The 17,705-nt window shown below is 39.5% G+C and overlaps 1 protein-coding gene across 1 annotated transcript; it reads right to left on the bottom strand.

Moving 5' to 3' along the window:
* Positions 1 to 2,511: 2,511 nt before the first annotated feature.
* On the bottom strand, positions 2,512 to 10,951 carry LOC131234707 (protein KINESIN LIGHT CHAIN-RELATED 2-like). Its single transcript, XM_058231642.1, has 3 exons — positions 10,800 to 10,951; positions 5,738 to 7,788; positions 2,512 to 3,312 (listed from the first exon to the last, which is right to left on the bottom strand). The coding sequence occupies exons 2-3, from the start codon at positions 7,729 to 7,731 to the stop codon at positions 3,102 to 3,104; spliced, it is 2,205 nt and encodes a 734-aa protein (XP_058087625.1). The 5' UTR covers positions 7,732 to 7,788; positions 10,800 to 10,951; the 3' UTR covers positions 2,512 to 3,101.
* Between the last annotated feature and the right edge of the window lie 6,754 nt (positions 10,952 to 17,705).

Raw genomic sequence — 17,705 nt, forward strand, 5'->3', positions numbered from 1 at the left:
ATCCCAAAAATGAAGCACATCCAATCTCAGGTGGACCACACCACAGGAAACAGTGGTGAATGACCATTCAAAACTTCTTGTGGGCCACAAAAGTTTTGGATCGAGCAGATATTTGTATGGTGATTTCATCCATGTCTTTGTGACCTTATCAACAGGTTGGATGGGAAACAAACCTTCCAGTGGCACCGAGAAGTTTTTAATGGTAGGTATTCAATCACCACTGTTTTCTGGGGTGTGGTCCACCTAAGATTTGGATCTTCTTCATTTTTTTGGATCATGCCCTAAAATGAGTTTTCAAAACGTATGACAGCATGGATGTAGAGAAAATACATCAAGGTGGCCCGACAGTCAAGTATCCACCCAGCTTGCGGATCCAGGATCCACCGAAGCCGCGCTCATAGGAAACATTTCCACTTCATTTTTAATTTTTAAATATGAAAGGATAAAAGTAAATACTTTAATACTCTGGCAGTTGGAAATTACTCAAAAAATTACTTCACTGGCATACAAAATTCAAACTAAACCGTCCAAATTATAAGTGCCAGTTTAGATGTATAAATATTAGACTCGGCATTTATTGGACGATTGATTAAAATGAAAAATATCCAATAGTGTAAGTGTCCATGAATCAGAGGTTGGGATTGTTCAACCAACATCTTTAATCTCAAGACGGTGGTTCCACAATTAAGCCAGTTTAGCTTGTTATTGACAATTCAATCAAACACAAGGCCACATATGTGAATGAAGGCTTGTATTTATATTTTGGGTATGATGTTGGTGCTCCCTCGTTGAGTTAGACTGATTTGAAATGGGATGCAAGATCCGGATATCTTCTCAACCACCGGTTGTGATCAATGATCGGAAATTTATAAAAGGATGGGGTTAGTCTTTCCTGATGAATTTTATTTTATTTTTTTTCCTTATGACTTTTGGATTTTTCTTTCACCAGTAATTATAAATAATTTCTTAAAAGAATATATATATATATATATTAAAAAAAAAAGTTAAACAATAACAATTTTATTAATAATTGAATGTTTGGCTCAATATAGTCAACAAATTATTAAAATCACCTAGAAAAATAAACAAATGAGAGAGAAATACTTGATCCATTTATAAGAACAGATGATTGAGGCGAATGGTCAACATGATGTGACCAGACCTAACTAAGAACTCAGTTGATCGGGATCTATCAACTTAGGGTTGTAGAGATTTAATTTAATCATACGGTATGTAGCGGTGGTATTGGACAGTAGCGATATACGTTAAGACTAGGTTCTGATATGCTATGCTATGCTAAGATAAGCACAAAGATAGATTTAAAGAAGATAGATTTGTTTTTTGTGTGAGCCTCCAACTCTTCTTCACATATTCCTTTTATAAGTTGTCAAGGCAGCAAAACTCTTGGTGAGTTTTATTGATGGTTGTGGATCTTTCACGTTTACGATATGCATTCCAAGAAATAAAGAATTCTAAATAGATACAAAATCGTAGCTTTTCGAATTTTCTTCTCATAATTGATCCCCTTTAGAAAACAACTACGTCTATATTTAGAATTATTTTTGTGCGCATCTAGGACCATTGGCTCCTGAATCTTCATGTAGACGGTCTCCTAGATGTTGCTGCTTGTAAAAATAGATCCATCAAAGGAACCTTTAACACTAACCATGGACTTTAAATTGATCATGGTTATGTATCTAAATGACCCAATCAAACTACATACTGCATTTATCTTAAACTCCCGCTCCCTTCTTATTATGTTCCTGGAGGGGTTGATGGACTGAATCCGCTAGATCCTTAGCCCATGGTAGTGGATCTTTCATCAGGTTTTCTCATTCTCTTAATTTCGATTACTATATATATATATATATATATATATATATATATATATATAAATATATATATATATATATATATATATATATATGTTGCGCATACTGATACTACTCATGTCTCTGGAAAAATCTCTCATTTTAAAAGGACTATAAGAGATAACCTTACTGAGCATATCATAGCTAGATCTGTAATAATATTCTATATCTCGGTGGGTCTTTATAAACTTGTCAAGTATGCTGCCTCATTAATTAACTTGCTAATCATGGTCACATGGCGTGTGTTGGTTTGCTCTATTAAAAGGCATGCACAAGGGTTGTGCCACCACATTAATAATGGAATACGTGTCACCAAAGGAAGATCAAAGGAATACATATTTGGGTGCAAGTATGATTTTCATGAATATCAAGCCCATAGTGTTGACACATGGCGGCCTTGCATTGGTCCATGGTAGGGTACCGAAAATAAATGTAAACACTACATGCACCATTTCTAAGCGCCTGTCTATCAAGCCTCCTACGGAGCAAGAGTATCAAATAACTCCCCCCACAAGCATCTTGCCACCATCCCATTTGGAAAGCATATTCCCTTAATTTCAAGAAAGCAGTCCCATCATTTTTTACTTTAACATTTGGCATCCTCTTTCCACGGCTTTAACAACAAATTGGTGAGACAATGTGGCCAAAGGAACTTTCATTAAACCCCAAAAAAATGAAGAACCAATACAGTATAACTGGAAAAATAATAATAACAATAACAACCAGAGGTTTGGTAGACTAAATCCCAACATACTGCAGTAGGGGTACATTGGAACTGTAGCCGTCAGATATGGGTCATATTCAGCGATCCAAACTGTTGATTCAATGAAATATAATGATGAAATGGCTGCCTCAAATATCTACAAGATTGGAAAATCCTAGACTTTTGAACCAATGGCCCACAAAGCAACGGTCGGTATTCACTGGAATACAGTTGATGATAAAAGTGCAAAAGTATCCAACCAGAGAGTTTCATTATTAGGCATCCAATTGCCAGTGGGGCCTATCTTGCAAAGGGCTTGGATCACCGAACTCGTCGCCAGATCCAACTCCTATAGTCCCAACATATCCTACCGCGATACATCAGGATATATTCTAGCAAATCTCCAACAACAATAACATAATGAATATTGCAATCAATGCCCCCCAAGTAGCTGACAGTAATCAAAATGCCCACAACCCCACTCTTTTAAATATCCTATTGTACACCGTCGTTATCATCACTATCCATCATACCTTAATGGCATCTCGCCTAACAGCATGGGAGTTGTTATCTAGAAGATTTTCCAATGATTTGGGTTTCCTGTTCCGGACCCGGCCAGCTTCCTTCAATAACTCACCCAACCTCTTCTTCTCATCATCCACGTCTGGGTTAGCTGTCCCTAGCTTCTCCTCCCTTATCCCCACCACATATTCCAGAATCCCGATTGCATCTTCCAACCTGTCAATACGAAATTAAATATATACATATCATATGATTATATTGATTATGTTGCTCGAAATACAGATAACACCAACTACTGTAAGTTTTTTAAAATTTTAAAAAAAAAACTACAATTTTACATTGACCACGTATGGTTGTTTTTCTACGTAATTGTTTCCGGCATTTTATGCTGTATTTCTTATCTCTGTGCTGTTTAACTTGTTCAACTTTTTGCACTCTCTCTCTCTCTCTCTCTGCAGCTTATACTTTATGAACAGATAATGTTATGTGAAATTCTCAACTCTGCAATTCTAAGTCATGGAGAGATGAAGAGAAGGAAAGAAAGAACTATTAAAGACAACCTGGACCCAAATTGTGTTGGGGCCCAATTTATGAAACACGAGTTGGAACCATGAAGGCCTTTGGTCACCCAAAATCCATAAGAAGATTTTCTTGGTGGAGAGTAGGGGTCCACAAGGGACGTAGGACCTGCTAATCATTTGTAGGAAGAGTCCCGCAAAAATGGAAAAAAAATGGAAATTTTGAGTCATACAAGCTCTCCTACAGGCACTTCTACCTGCAAAATGACAAGCCAGTTTGCTTATGCAGATCCATGGGACCTGGATCCACCCGTCCCTAATGGATGTTGATGAATGATCCCTTCCATTTTAAAAGAAAAATATTACTTTTTCAAAGATTAAAAAATTATGTAAAAAAATTATATATGTTTATTTATAAAAATACTTACTTATTTCATTTTTTTTTAATGTACAGATGGATGTATGATTTATGTGTGGATTGGTGCACTTTTTGATGGATGAATGCATGTATGAATGTGTATGGATGAATGGATGGTTGGATAGATGGATGGATGGAGCATGTATGTATGCATGTAACATGGATGCATGGATGAATGTAGGTATGTATGCATTTTTTTTAACCTGCATTTGTATGATATGAATTCATTTTGGTTACCATTTGACGCAGGGATGAACGTGATGAGGATAACTACTCCGAATCCACGGAGCTTCTCTGGACTCCTCACAGAGACTTCTCGAATCCACGAGGAAAGAAAGCAGAAAATAGAAATAAATTCTAATAAATTCGAAATTGATTAATTGATGATTAAAAACGAGTTTACAACCCTTTAAATAGGGCTACCAAGCAATGGGAAAGAAATTAGAATCAAACTACAACTCAAACTCTTAGAATCCGCGACTTACTATAAATAGTAAACTTACTATTTATAGACGGTCGTGATGTCTACTAGTGCGCAAGGTTTTCGGCCAAAAATAGTAAGTGTCCTATTTGGCTTCACCAAACCGTTTTCCTAATTATTCTAAGCTCTTTTCACGTTGGGCGCAACTCCTAAAGCCCGACGGATGAAGAGTTATAATCAAACTAAAACTTACTATTTATAGTAAAAACGAAATTAAAATAGGGAAACGACCGTCAATCCAGGGGTTTTTCGCAATTCCGGGCTGTGCAACCCGGCGTAGCGGGGTTGGTTGGCTTCAGTAGCTCGTTCTACCCCAAAATCATATATTTTACGTCAGATAACTCATTCCGGATTGCAAGATACGCCCGATTTAAGGTTCGATGGTCTGGATCACTTCTGTCGTCGACCGGGCCTTTTCTGATCCATCTTGGCCATGTAATTGTCCGCAACCCGCTCTACATCACCATTGCATTGGTTTTTTATGATAGTACATGGTTTAGGCCCCTATTAAATGGAAACTTACTATGTATGGTTGTTTTCCAGTATTTTGATTCCTGAATATGTAAACATGTGTCTTTTTATCTCCTGAAGTTTCACTGAAATTTTCCACATTCTTCTCCTTGTTTCCTCAATGTTTCCCTGAGTCAGCGATATCTTTCCGGGTATCAACAATATTGATACATGTTTCCATATTCCCGATCATCGATACGTGTAACGGTACCGATACACTGAATGCTACCTGTAGGATTGCAGGTTTTTACCTATGCATGGACCTGGTAGAAAATAATAGACCTACGGAACTCAAGCTATAGATTCTAATTGTGAGGTCCGTTTGGATGCAGAATCGAATAAAGTGCGAGTGACCAAAGTGTAATTTCCTTAGCATTCATAATGAGGACTAGGCTCCAAAGCAATTCATCACTTTCCATTTGGACAAAGAAATGCAACTGCATTTTAAGGGATACTTGACATGTTCTTTTTTTTTTTTCCTGATAAAACTGAATGTTCATGATTCAATTCACTTACGCATCCAGACATAGCTTTAGCCGAAAGTGGTTTTGGTTGATCTACTTGCAGATAGGAAGTCAAAAGTATTCATAAATACTGAAAAGACCAAATCCCAGGCAATTAAAAAAATGGAAAATGAATAATGATTCACATAAAAAGAAAAGCATCATAAAGACAATAAAAAATGTATAACCATGAATATGGAAAAGGGTGCACCTGCCCATTGCATCATAAGTTCCTGCGAGATTACTATATACTCCAAGTGTCTCCGGGTGATACGGTCCATACTCTTGTTCTAAGACACTCCTGGCTTCTTCAAATAGATCTGCAGCCTCATTTATTGCGTAGCGCTGAACGCACGCAAGGCCCATTTGATTCAGAGCAACGCCAAAGAATGCAGATTTTTTCTCCCCACTTGCCCGAAGCTTTGCAATGGCATTCTTAAAAGAGGTATAAGAATCAGCATAATTCCCGATCATATAATACATCACCCCCATCTGTGCCTCGATTCCTGCAATAGTGCTTTGGTGACCAGGGGCGTCGTTGTAAATCTTTAAGGCCTTCTGAAGCAACTTGAGTGCTTGCTCAGGCTCGTTAATAGATTCATAGATTGCAGAGACATCAGTGAGACCGCTTGCAATTTCCTCACTGGGGGTCCCAGGAACAGGCTTTCCATAAATACGTAGGGCACTCTCACAATACGACTTCGATTCCCTTAGTTTCCCGGTCTTGTTATACAGATCAGCTAAACGAACAAAAACCGAGGCAACAGCTGGATGATTCTCTCCCTTGCTAGACTTGAACACAGTAAGCGCTTTCTGATATGCAAAAACAGCCTCATCATACCGAGCCAAAGATAAATACGTGTCCCCAATGCTGCAATCCACAGAAGCCACCTCCATTTCCTGGCCGTTGGACACCATGGCCATGCTAGCCAACACAAGATGCTCAAGAGCCACTTCGTGGTCTCCCTTTGCTTCACAGATAAGACCCATGAGCCTCCTATCTGCGGCTTCATCAGGAGAAGCAGGCGTGCCATTTTCTCTGTGGATGTCAAGAGCCATCTGGCAAAACTTCTGAGCTTCATCAAATTGCAATGCTTGAACATGGGCTTCAGCCAAGTACCGGCAAGTTTCACCAACTCTTGGATCCATTTCTCCTAAGACTTGCTTCTGAACTTGCAAACCCGCTGTATAACATTGTATCGAATTTTCGAGTTGTCCCAACATCGCATATGTATCCCCCAATTGCATGTAGCCGGCAAATTTAGCAAGGGCGTGCTCTTGGCCTTCATCCAGCACTGGAATCTCAATTGAATGTTCAAGAACAGGGATAGCCAAGCTGTACTGCCCTAAACTGCAATGAATTGCAGCTACGACGTGCAAACTCATCACGAGTTCTAAACTGGGCTTACCGTCTGCACATATCTCAAATGATTTTGCAGCCCGAACCGCTAATTCTAGAGCCTTCTGAGGATTATCACCCGAAGAAATCAAATCCCTTGCAAGCTTCAGTAGAAAAGGCCCAAGATCTGGGTTATCTAATCCAGTTTCATCCGGATCAGCAGTTCCGTTGTTTAATTTTGACCCTCCTAGAGCAGCATTCCTCTGTTTCTTTACAGGTAAAACGCCAGGACTCGGTTTCCTTGAGTTCTTATCGCTTGGTTGCTCAATAGAAGACTTCACATGGTTTGTTTTGCTTTTTGGACTCGATTTCACTGATGCCTCAGGGTCTAATTGCAAATGAGAAGGTCTCCTCGACTGTGTCGAAGATGCAGACTTGGTGCTAGGAGATCTAGTTTTATCCATCCTCCTGGGGTTCAAACTGGTAGATCCATTTTCCTTCTTAGAAACTGCATCCTTTCCAGAAGACGATTCCTCTTCCATTATCTCTACAACCCTGGCCTCTCCTCCAACAAGATGCCGTAACTCGGAATCAATCCTTGATTCCTCGCCTTCAGATCCAAAGCTCATCCTTGATGGGGATCGATCACCTGAGCTCTGCATCTCACACACATTGTCATACAACCTTTCAATGGATGTATCGATGCAGTCCTCCAGGGGCAGATCAAGAGCCTCACTCTGAGGGCTTTTGGTACTCAACGGACTATTCAGTGATTTATTTAGTGATGAATTTTCCTTCATAACTGTTGAATCCAATCCATTCACGACTTTGTCCCCATCTACTCCATCCATAACAAATCCAGGCATTTTTATATATACAAATCAACAGAACCTCACAAACTGTGAATTAGATAGATGAAGTATCTGCAAAATTGTTTCAAAGAAACAAATATTCAAATAGTCTGAGGACAAAATACTGACTTCAATAGTAAACAAGATTCATTAATTGAACTTTGATGATATGGACAAATATATCAGATTTGTGTTATAGATACAACAGATTTCAAGACAGAGCGATGAGAATGTAAAGCTTTGAGCACAAATCAAGTTCAAAGTATCACTTCAACGACCGCTTCATCCCTGCTCGCTTATTGGCACGGTTTCAAGATGGGCAAATTCAGAACTCGGGTGTGGAGAATGTCTATCCTCACCATCTAGTGGGCGGTCTGGAGGGAGCGGAACGACAGATGTTTTAACAACACTCAGTCCTCACCGCGCTCTGTGGGCTCTAAGGCTAAAAATCTCTTAATAGAATGGGCGGTTGCTGTACCGGGTCTTAAGGATTTTAATTTTTTGTTTCTTGGCTTGTAGCCTTGGCTCTGCTACCTCAGCAGACCCTTTTGTAGCCTTTTTCTTTTCTTCTAATATATTCTAGTTACTTTAAAAAAAAAAAAAAAAAACGTCTCACTTCAACGACCAAGAATTCAAATTCGATTCAACGTAATAAGTGACAAGAATCATAGAACATGTTCAAAACTACAAAATTCAACATTCAGTTGAATGAAAAGCAGCAGCAAATTGAACATTTCATCTACCAATCATAGCTGTCATTCTACAATTCAAATTATTCAAATCCCACAAGCCAACCACAGTTACATGTTTTAACCTTCAAGCCAACAGAAATTCAAACCTGCAAGAAGCAGGATCTAAAAGATCCAGTAAAGTTACATATGCGCCAGGATACAACTATCAATAATATGATGACCCAGACATTATTGCTGTTTTATATATGGGGAAAAGGTACTATGCGCTCGACCTCACGAGTCCGTCCCATGAAGTCAAGCTGTGTGGGCCCCACCGTGATGCATTTTGAACATCTACCCCATCAGTCAGATGCACCATTCCATCGTGGGCCTAGGTCTCAAAAATCAAGTCAATCTGTGACTTGTGTGGGCCACACCACATACAGAAGTGGGGAGGGGCCATGCACCATTAAAACATTCATAATCATTTTTTGGGCCCACCGAGATGTGGTTTGCCAATCCAGCCCATCCATTATGTGTGTCCCACTTGGATGATGGTTTAGACCAAGTTTCAGCAGCATTCAAAACTCAGGTGGTCCCCACCAAGTGCTTTTATATGTTTTAACGGTGTCTTCACATGATTTTAGATGGTATAGCCCACCTGAGTTCCGTAGACGGCTGACTTTTGGGATATCCTATAATTTAGAGGGCACCCATCAAATGCACGGTGTTGATGGTCGACACGCATCACGGTGAGGCCCACACAGCTCGACCTCACGGGAGCTTATAGTGAGGCCGAGCGCATAGTACCTTTTCCCATATATATATATAGGGAAAAGGTTCTATACGGTCGAGCTCATGGGAAGTCCCCATGAGCTCGAGCTGTGTGGGCCCCACCATGATTTATGTCAAACATCAACACCGTGCATTTGATGGGTCCCCTTTAAATTATGGGATATCCCAAAAATCAATCATATAAGGAACTCAAGTGGGCTATACCATCTAAAATCATGTGAAGACATGCCTGAAACATATAAAAGCACTTGGTGGGGCCCACTTGAAATTTGGATGCATCTAAAACTTGGTCTAACCCCTCATCCAAGTGGGACACACATTGGATGGGCTGGATTTGTGAACCACATCTCGGTGGGCCCAAAAAATGATTATGAATGTTTTAATGGAGGGTAACCCCTCTCAACTTTTGTATGTGGTGTGGCTCACATAAGTCACAGATTGACCTGATTTTTAAGCCCTAGGCCCAATATGGAATGGTGCATCTGACTGATGGGGTAGATGTTCGACATACATCATGGCGGGGCCCACACAGCTCAACCTCATGGGGAGTTCACATGAGCTCGACCGTATAGAACCTTTTCCATATATATATATATATAAGATTCACTACAATTAAACACGCATTCAAATTCAACTGATAATAAATTACTCAAAACTCATATGGTTAGTTCAAATTACATGAAGAAAGAACCTTTGAAGCAAAAAAGAATTTAACCATTTTCTAACTGAAAGTCAGATTCAAAGATTCATAAAATTGCGTACTCAACAGCATTTCCACAAATAATAAGATTACCACAGCCATAATTTTATATCCAAATATATATAAGGAGAACCCTTCGAAGTGATCAAATTAACTGCTTTCAACTAAGACAAGTCAGATCTGAAAATTCAGTAAAATCCCACACAAATTTAGCAGAACTAAACCAATAATACAACCATTCAAAACTGCAGTTTCCAATATATAATTATAAATCGAAAATAGAATAAACTCCAAAATGACGAATTCAATCAGAAATTGGTAGAATTACACTCTCAGCAGGATTATACTAACAATAACACTATCCCAAAATCCAAATCCAGACACAAATTACAACTGAAAAATGCCTGTCCAGCGACGAAATTCAACAATTTTACAACTAAAACGAGTCAGATCTCAACAATTTAGTAAAATTCCACGCGCAAAGAAATTCCAATACTTACAAAATCATCAAAAACCCTAATTTCGAATCTTACAGACCATAGAACCATCAAAATGCCAGAAATTCAACCATTTTCTAACTAAAACAGTTCGAATATCTACCAATGATCGAATTAAAACCACAAAACAGTGTCATTGTCACAAAACCCTATCTTCCAATCTAAATTACAAGAAACAACATAAATCAAATTCTTTCTCGACCAGAAGAGCCGGAATTCGACAAATCAGCGGAATTCAATACTGGTTTCAAGATTCCGACATCCGAGGCGAGAAATCCACTTACCGAACCCCAAATAAAACGATTTTTTGTTTAAATGCAGTCATTTCAAGGCTCGATCACTTGAACTGATTCGATGAAAGAAGAAAGAGAAGAAAGAGACGAACATTGAGGAAAAAGATAGAGATTCTGAGGCTGATACCTTGGAAATCTGCCATTAGAGAGGGTTTTGGAAGTTCTCTCTCTCTGGTTTCCTTCATGGAGTTTCTGAGAAAACAGGGAGGCATGGAGGGAAAAAGCCTTATATAGGTGGGGGTGAGACTAGAGAGAAGGACAGGTAAGGGATTAGAAAGATTACCAAGGGTGGAACGGGAATTTTCAAATTCTCGGATTATTCTACTTGATAATTTGATTAGTTCCACGCCCAATCGCGCGACGAAATAATTGAAGAGACGATTCACGTCACCCATGTCAAATATCCATACGTGTACGTGATCCGTCCATCCATCCAGATGGGCCCATATTTTGTACGGCATGGTGGAAAATAAGGCAGGTTTACATAGAAATCGATGGTCAGTAAAAAACTGATCCGCATCTTCTATTCATTGCACACGTGTGACCCGAGTAATAAGCGGATGAACCCTACTTCTTGGAATGGATATTGTTACCATGGAACCCACATAATGAGTGGCTCCGAACAAAGCATACAGGCCACGTTGGTAAGGTCGAAGAGAATCGCCTCTTTAATCTCACACCCGCGAATCGCTTCCTCGATATAAGGTGAGATATCTTAATGCGAGTGCAGAGTTGGAATGTCGAAGCAAAGGGACGGCGACTGCTCCACTACCGGCCGCGGTCTGCAACTACCGCTCGCTGCGGAATAGAAATGTCCCCGTGTGAAAAGACAGTTATAACCCTGGGTTTTACCGACAAACACGGACGTGCGTGTGGGGCATTGAAGGAACGTTAAAGCCTTTTTGGAATATAGTAGCGTGTGTGCTTCTCTACGGTAGCATTAAACAGTTGCAATTCATCCTCCGTACGGATTAGCCTCACTTGAATCAATCCAAACCGTCCAAATCATGGGACCCAATCTGATTGCAGCGTAGAACAAAATTTACAATGTCGATGTTAGCCATGAGCGTTTTACCTCCTCTTCGTCCTTTGATGATCCCAAAATAAATGGGATTTTGGGAATGTGATAATTTTGAAATGTCCCCGTTTACCTTAAATTCCTAAATCCAAAACCTCCCTGAGTCCACTGTGTTTTTATATATCATCCGTACCGTTCATAAGGTCATTCCTACTAAGATGAACTCAAAACATAAAAATAGCCTAATTCAAAACTTCTATGGCCCCACACATGTTTCAACGGTGGACGTTCAATCTTCTATCATGCGGCTCACTTGAGTCCTGGATTTACGTCAGTTTTACGCTCATGCCTTAACATGATATGGAAAACGGATGGAAGGGATGGATTTCTCACAAACAATACGGTTGGCCCCACCCAGCTCCCTGGGCGACATATCTGTATACCCGGGGCTACGTGGGATCCGCAAAGATGCTTGTCACCGACAACACGGTGACAGAAGTTTCCTATCAGGATGATATTTGTTACTAAAGTTTATCCTAATGGTAATAATTCTATGAACGGTTTGGATGGCATATAGATACCATGGTCAGTTCCAGGGAGGTTTCAAAGGTGGATGTTGCTGTTCCCATAATTTTGTTAGTATAGCCTACCTTAGTTTTGGATCTCCGTAGGGCTGTTTGGCCGGGCGGATTGGAAGGGATTGTGTGGTATTGGAAGGGATTGGAAGTTAAATCCCGGATTGGCTTGGCATGCCAAACAGACTCAATATATCAATCCCGGGATATAGCAATCCCATAGATCTTAAGACAATCCACGGACAACACCATCATTACCTTGGAATCCATGCCATCCACCCTAATACCATTCAATCCCTTCCAATCCACCTAGCCAAACACGCCCTTAATCTTTAGAATTTTGTCCAATCGTAGACTTTAAAAATAGATAGATGGAGTGGATTTTTCACCGACATGTCAGTGTACGCCACACAGCCCGGGGTCACAGGCAACCCGCTTCCCCCTTTGTCTAGAGGGTGTTTGGCGGATGTTATTGGGAAGGATTAGGTGAAATGGGACTTTTAAAAAAGTAATTATTATATGTGGCATGACACTGTTACTATTTGGATAAGCTTAATTGATGCTATGTTTGTAATACAGTGGTATATTGAATGAATATACCCACCTTCATTTGAAGTTATTGAGAATAACACGTGTTATATCCAAGCTATTCATCAATTTTGTAACATCATTTTAGAGCATGGGCCTAAAAATAAGGTAGATCCAAAACTCATGTGGCTCTAAAGAAGTTTTCAACGATAGATATTCAATTCTCACTACTTTCTATGGTGGGGTCCATTTGAGCTTTAGATATGCTTGATTTTTTAGCCCATGCTCTAAAATGATCTCAAAAAATGGATGGATGGTGTGTGTATATAGCCCACACATCATGGTAAAAACTACACGACTCGCTAACATTGAGCGGAATGGGCACGAGACTGAAGTAATTCGATCTAATTTAATTCCAAGCTTTTCTACTCTTCCCAAACATTGAGTGGAATTGGCACGGGCCAAATAAAATTTCATCCCACCTGATACCATGCGCCAAGCAGCCGCTAAGTTTGGCGGACCCAGATTGGGTGTACCCAGCCTGGTCCAAGCTTAGGGCATGCGTAGGCTATTACTAGCCAAAGTGATGTATCGATTTTATCCACGCCATCCTTCCATTTTTCCATATCATTTTAGGTTACAATTCCAAAAAATATAGCAGATTCAAGCTCAAGTAGACCGCACCACCGGAAGCAGTGGTGCTATTGACGACCACCGCTGAAACTTTTCTAAGGCCCAAAGTGTTTATTTGTCATCCAACCTGTTAATAAGAGCATACAGACATGGATGAAGGGAAAAAAATAAGCACACCAATCTATTTGGCGGACACGGATTGGTTGCTACCCCACTTGTACCAAGCTCAGGACATGCGAAGGCTATTAGTAGCCACAGTGATGTATAGATTTTATCCACGCCGTCCATCTATTTTTCCATGTCATTTTAGGTTACAATTCCAAAAAATATAGCAGATTCAAACTCAAGTTGACCACACCACCGGAAGCAGTGGTGCTATTGGCGACCACTGCTGAAACTTTTCTACAGCCCAAAGTGATGTTTATTTGTCATCCAACCTGTTAATAAGAACATACAGACCTGGATGAAGGGAAAAATAAATATCAACTTGATCAAATACTTATATGTCCCCCAATAACTTTTACACGGTAAGAGTTTAATCCCGACGGTGTAGTCTATATGATCCGTACATCTGCCTAATTTTTGGGGATATAATATAAAATGACATGAAAAAAGGGATGAATGGTGTGGATAAAATCTATACATCACAGTAGCCCCTCATAGCCGTAGCCTGTTCCGAGCTGGTACAAGCGGGGATGGTACGAAAACCCCGTCCCTGTTTGGCTACTTTAACCATCGGAGTTATGGGTTCGCTTTGGATGGTTTTACGGATCTACCCCCACAAAGGCATTACTCGTGTGAGTACAAATAAAAGGAATCCTGCGACTCTGTCCGTAAAGAGAGAGTTACATACTCTTATAGATGGTGATAGTTGATACACAGGCATCGTGAAAATGTGCATCCTGAACCAATAACGTCAAATTCAACCGTTTAAATGGTGAAAATAAGTATGGATGGATTGAATATCAAAAAATGCCATGATTTATTTCCTCATTTGGCCGATTGGTGGATAACTAATGAACGGTTAGAAATGAAAATGAGTGCGCGGTCGGAATTCAATGGACATATATGGATTAATCAGTGGGTGGGATAATTCAATCAGTATGAATTTGAGATGATGGAGTACCAAAACTAGGTCAGGTAATTTGGATGGCTTTTTCGAGTAAATAAGAGCCACGTGTATAATTTCCAAGCAGCTACGGTTCAATGTTTCACAGGCTGCCAGTGTATCGAATCTCCCCTTACTACGGAGGAAATGAAGTAGTTCTGGCAATATCTGGAATGAGTGAGTACGAAGCATGCATAGAAAAGCGAATCTCATTATCGTCCATCTTGGATTGGCGGTGATTGCACCCAGTCCCTCTTTAAATGTTAAAAGGAGACAAGGCCCACCCAATATCATCATCGAATCGAAGCGGATTGGCTGGTGTACCACACACCACCTACTTCGGTGCTGTGTTGAAGCCTACAGTGAGTATGTGTCATGTTCAAATCGTCCGTACGTTTGTTAGTATTATTTCACTGGGCAATAACAATAGAGCCGTGGTAATCATCATCTGATCTAATTTCATTCTAATTCTCTTCTTTTATCGGATCAGGGTGGTTTGCTTCGTCAAAGAACACTTGCTTCAGGCCTTTCTTAAATTAAGACCATAATTTTTTTATCTTAAATTTTACATTTAATTCACTCAAGGCCATGTCTCAAATTTTATTTGAAAACCCATCATTTACCCTCAATACCATTTGTTTGGGACAAGTCCTTATATGGCTTGTTTAGTGTGGAAGCAACCTCAAACAAAATTACACCTCACAATAAGAAAAGAAAAATTCAAACAATCATAAAAAAAAATATGAATTTTACATGAAAATCTTAACTTTCTCCATCTAAAAGCCCTTGGCTCACATGCTCTAACATTTTCGCTCTCTTAGAAATATCATAATTCCATATTAATTCAATTTATATAATTCTAGTACAAAATTAAAAATAAATTTGTGCACTTACTCAAAAGTTGTGTAAACTGTTGATCAATTCAACTCCCATTGAATACCCATCAATCGAATCGACTCCTATCAAATACCCATCAATCAAATTGATACCCATCGTCAACTGAATCAAAAGTGTCCAAAAATATTTAGAGAATAAACATGTATTTTTTAAATTTTCTCATTCGAATCAATCAAACAATTTATCAAATCAAAACTCATATTTCAATAATAAATTAAAGGCGTCCAATCAACAAAAGAGACCATGACTTGCAAATTGGTGCTAATAAAAAATCCATGAAAAAAAGAAATAATATAATTATATCATAATTTTTTTTTTTAAAGTTTTAATTTACTTGATAGCGAGTAAAATCCAATTCACATCAAATACTCTTTTCCGAATTAACGTATCAATTAGCACCTATTACACGCTTCAAAGCAAACCTAAGCCTTATCCACCACTCTACTCTATAAAATACTTTGATTCGTGATAAAAGTTATGGTATAAAATTCGTCCCCATTTGCCATCATTCTTTATCCCGGCTTGGGCTCACATTGCAAGCTTATAAACTCTTACATGTGCAATTTATTTATTATTATATTGGTTGATTACAATTAACGAGTTCTTCAATCCACTGGCAGATAAGCAAATTCCAGCTTGACTTTTTTTAAGTAAGTTAAAGGAGAGAGTTATTTAATACGCTGGCAGACGTGCAAATTCATACTCACGTGCGCAGGTCCTATAAACGCGTTTAGTACATGTAACACAATCCAAACCGTCCAAATCGTGGGATTCTCGATAGACAGAGCATCTAGCTACATCAGATCGATTAGATGATCATAAAATCTCATGAATAGATGTTGGTTATTTGAGCTTGGACTCTCCATTTCAATCGTCCATTTTTTTAGCCATCAATCGACCACATGTATATACACGTGACAATCACCGTGCGTCTGTGTAGGGATGTTTCCAACTATCTGAGGACAGTACCGTCATTTCCTTCTTTGTTGTAGGGCAAGGTATGCATTTTCGGGAGCAGATTAGGTGCGGCACCAACCTCACCCAAGACGGTGCGGCCATTACCGTGGGGCACACCTTAACGTACTTATTCTATATCCACGCCGTCCATCCGTTTTTTCAGATCATTTTATGTGATGATCCCAAAAACGAAGAAGATCCAAATCTCAGGTGGGTCATACTATAGGAAATAGTGGTGATTGAATGTCCTACCATTAAAAACTTCCTAGGCTCTACCGTAATTTTTATTTTCCATCCAACCTATTGATAAGGTCACATAAACATGGATGAAGGAAAAAAAAGAACAGTATCATCTTGATCCAAAACCTTTGTGGTCCAGTAATGGTCAATCACCTCTTTTTGCTATAGTATGGTCCACCTGAGAATTGGATATTCTTCATTTTTCGGCTCATCCCCTAAAATGATTAAAAAAAAAGATGGACGGCGTGGATATAGAATAAGTACGTCAAGGTGGGCCCTACGGTAGGCGGGGACCGCACCTATTCCTCTCCTTGCATTTTCAGAAAAGACAAGAATAACCTGCTCCATGCGCGTAAGGCTCTGTATTCATGTGGCTTGGTACGAGTGATGCCCGAAATTCCATGTGTCACGAGAACATTGCCTTTGTGAAAATGACCATAATACCCACGATTTTGGGATTGTTTTCTTTCTTTTCCTACTGTTTCTTGCTTGATTAGGGGTAGAATCGTCATTTTGTGGCCCGCATCTTGCCATATCAATGATGTGACTTTTCTCAGAGTCTTCGTTTTCTTCTTCGGTGGCGGAATCACGTGGGAGGTTGGCACCGTTTTGTTTTTAACCGTTGGTGATCCTTGTTCATTAGTTGTGGCCCACGTGAACGAATATCCACACCATCCAAAATGTGGAGAACATGGTTAACGGACTATAGGTTGAAAATTACAGTGATCGAGCAATCCTAGATGAATGGACGGCTGAAAGCAAAATATTGAGCGATCCAGTGATATCAGGCAAAATCAGATGATTATAGTCATATGATCTGTTCGTCCTTTTTGGTATATGACCCGTTCAGCTCAGGCCAGCTGTTGGATGGCTGTCCTGCCACTGTGTCATGTGGATGAGTCTTCATCTTGCTTATCCCATAAGCTGTTATCCTAATTAATTAGGGTCAGCTGCATGAATCTTGCTAGGTCATGGCCTATTAATAGCTGAACTTTCAGTTAGGCCATTAATCATCCACCATTTTCCTGTTACCTCCGTCCGCATCAATTCATTTAATTTAATTGTATTTTGCCTTAC

This window comes from Magnolia sinica, chromosome 19, assembly GCF_029962835.1.
Source record: "Magnolia sinica isolate HGM2019 chromosome 19, MsV1, whole genome shotgun sequence".
NCBI classification, from domain to species: Eukaryota; Viridiplantae; Streptophyta; class Magnoliopsida; order Magnoliales; family Magnoliaceae; genus Magnolia; species Magnolia sinica.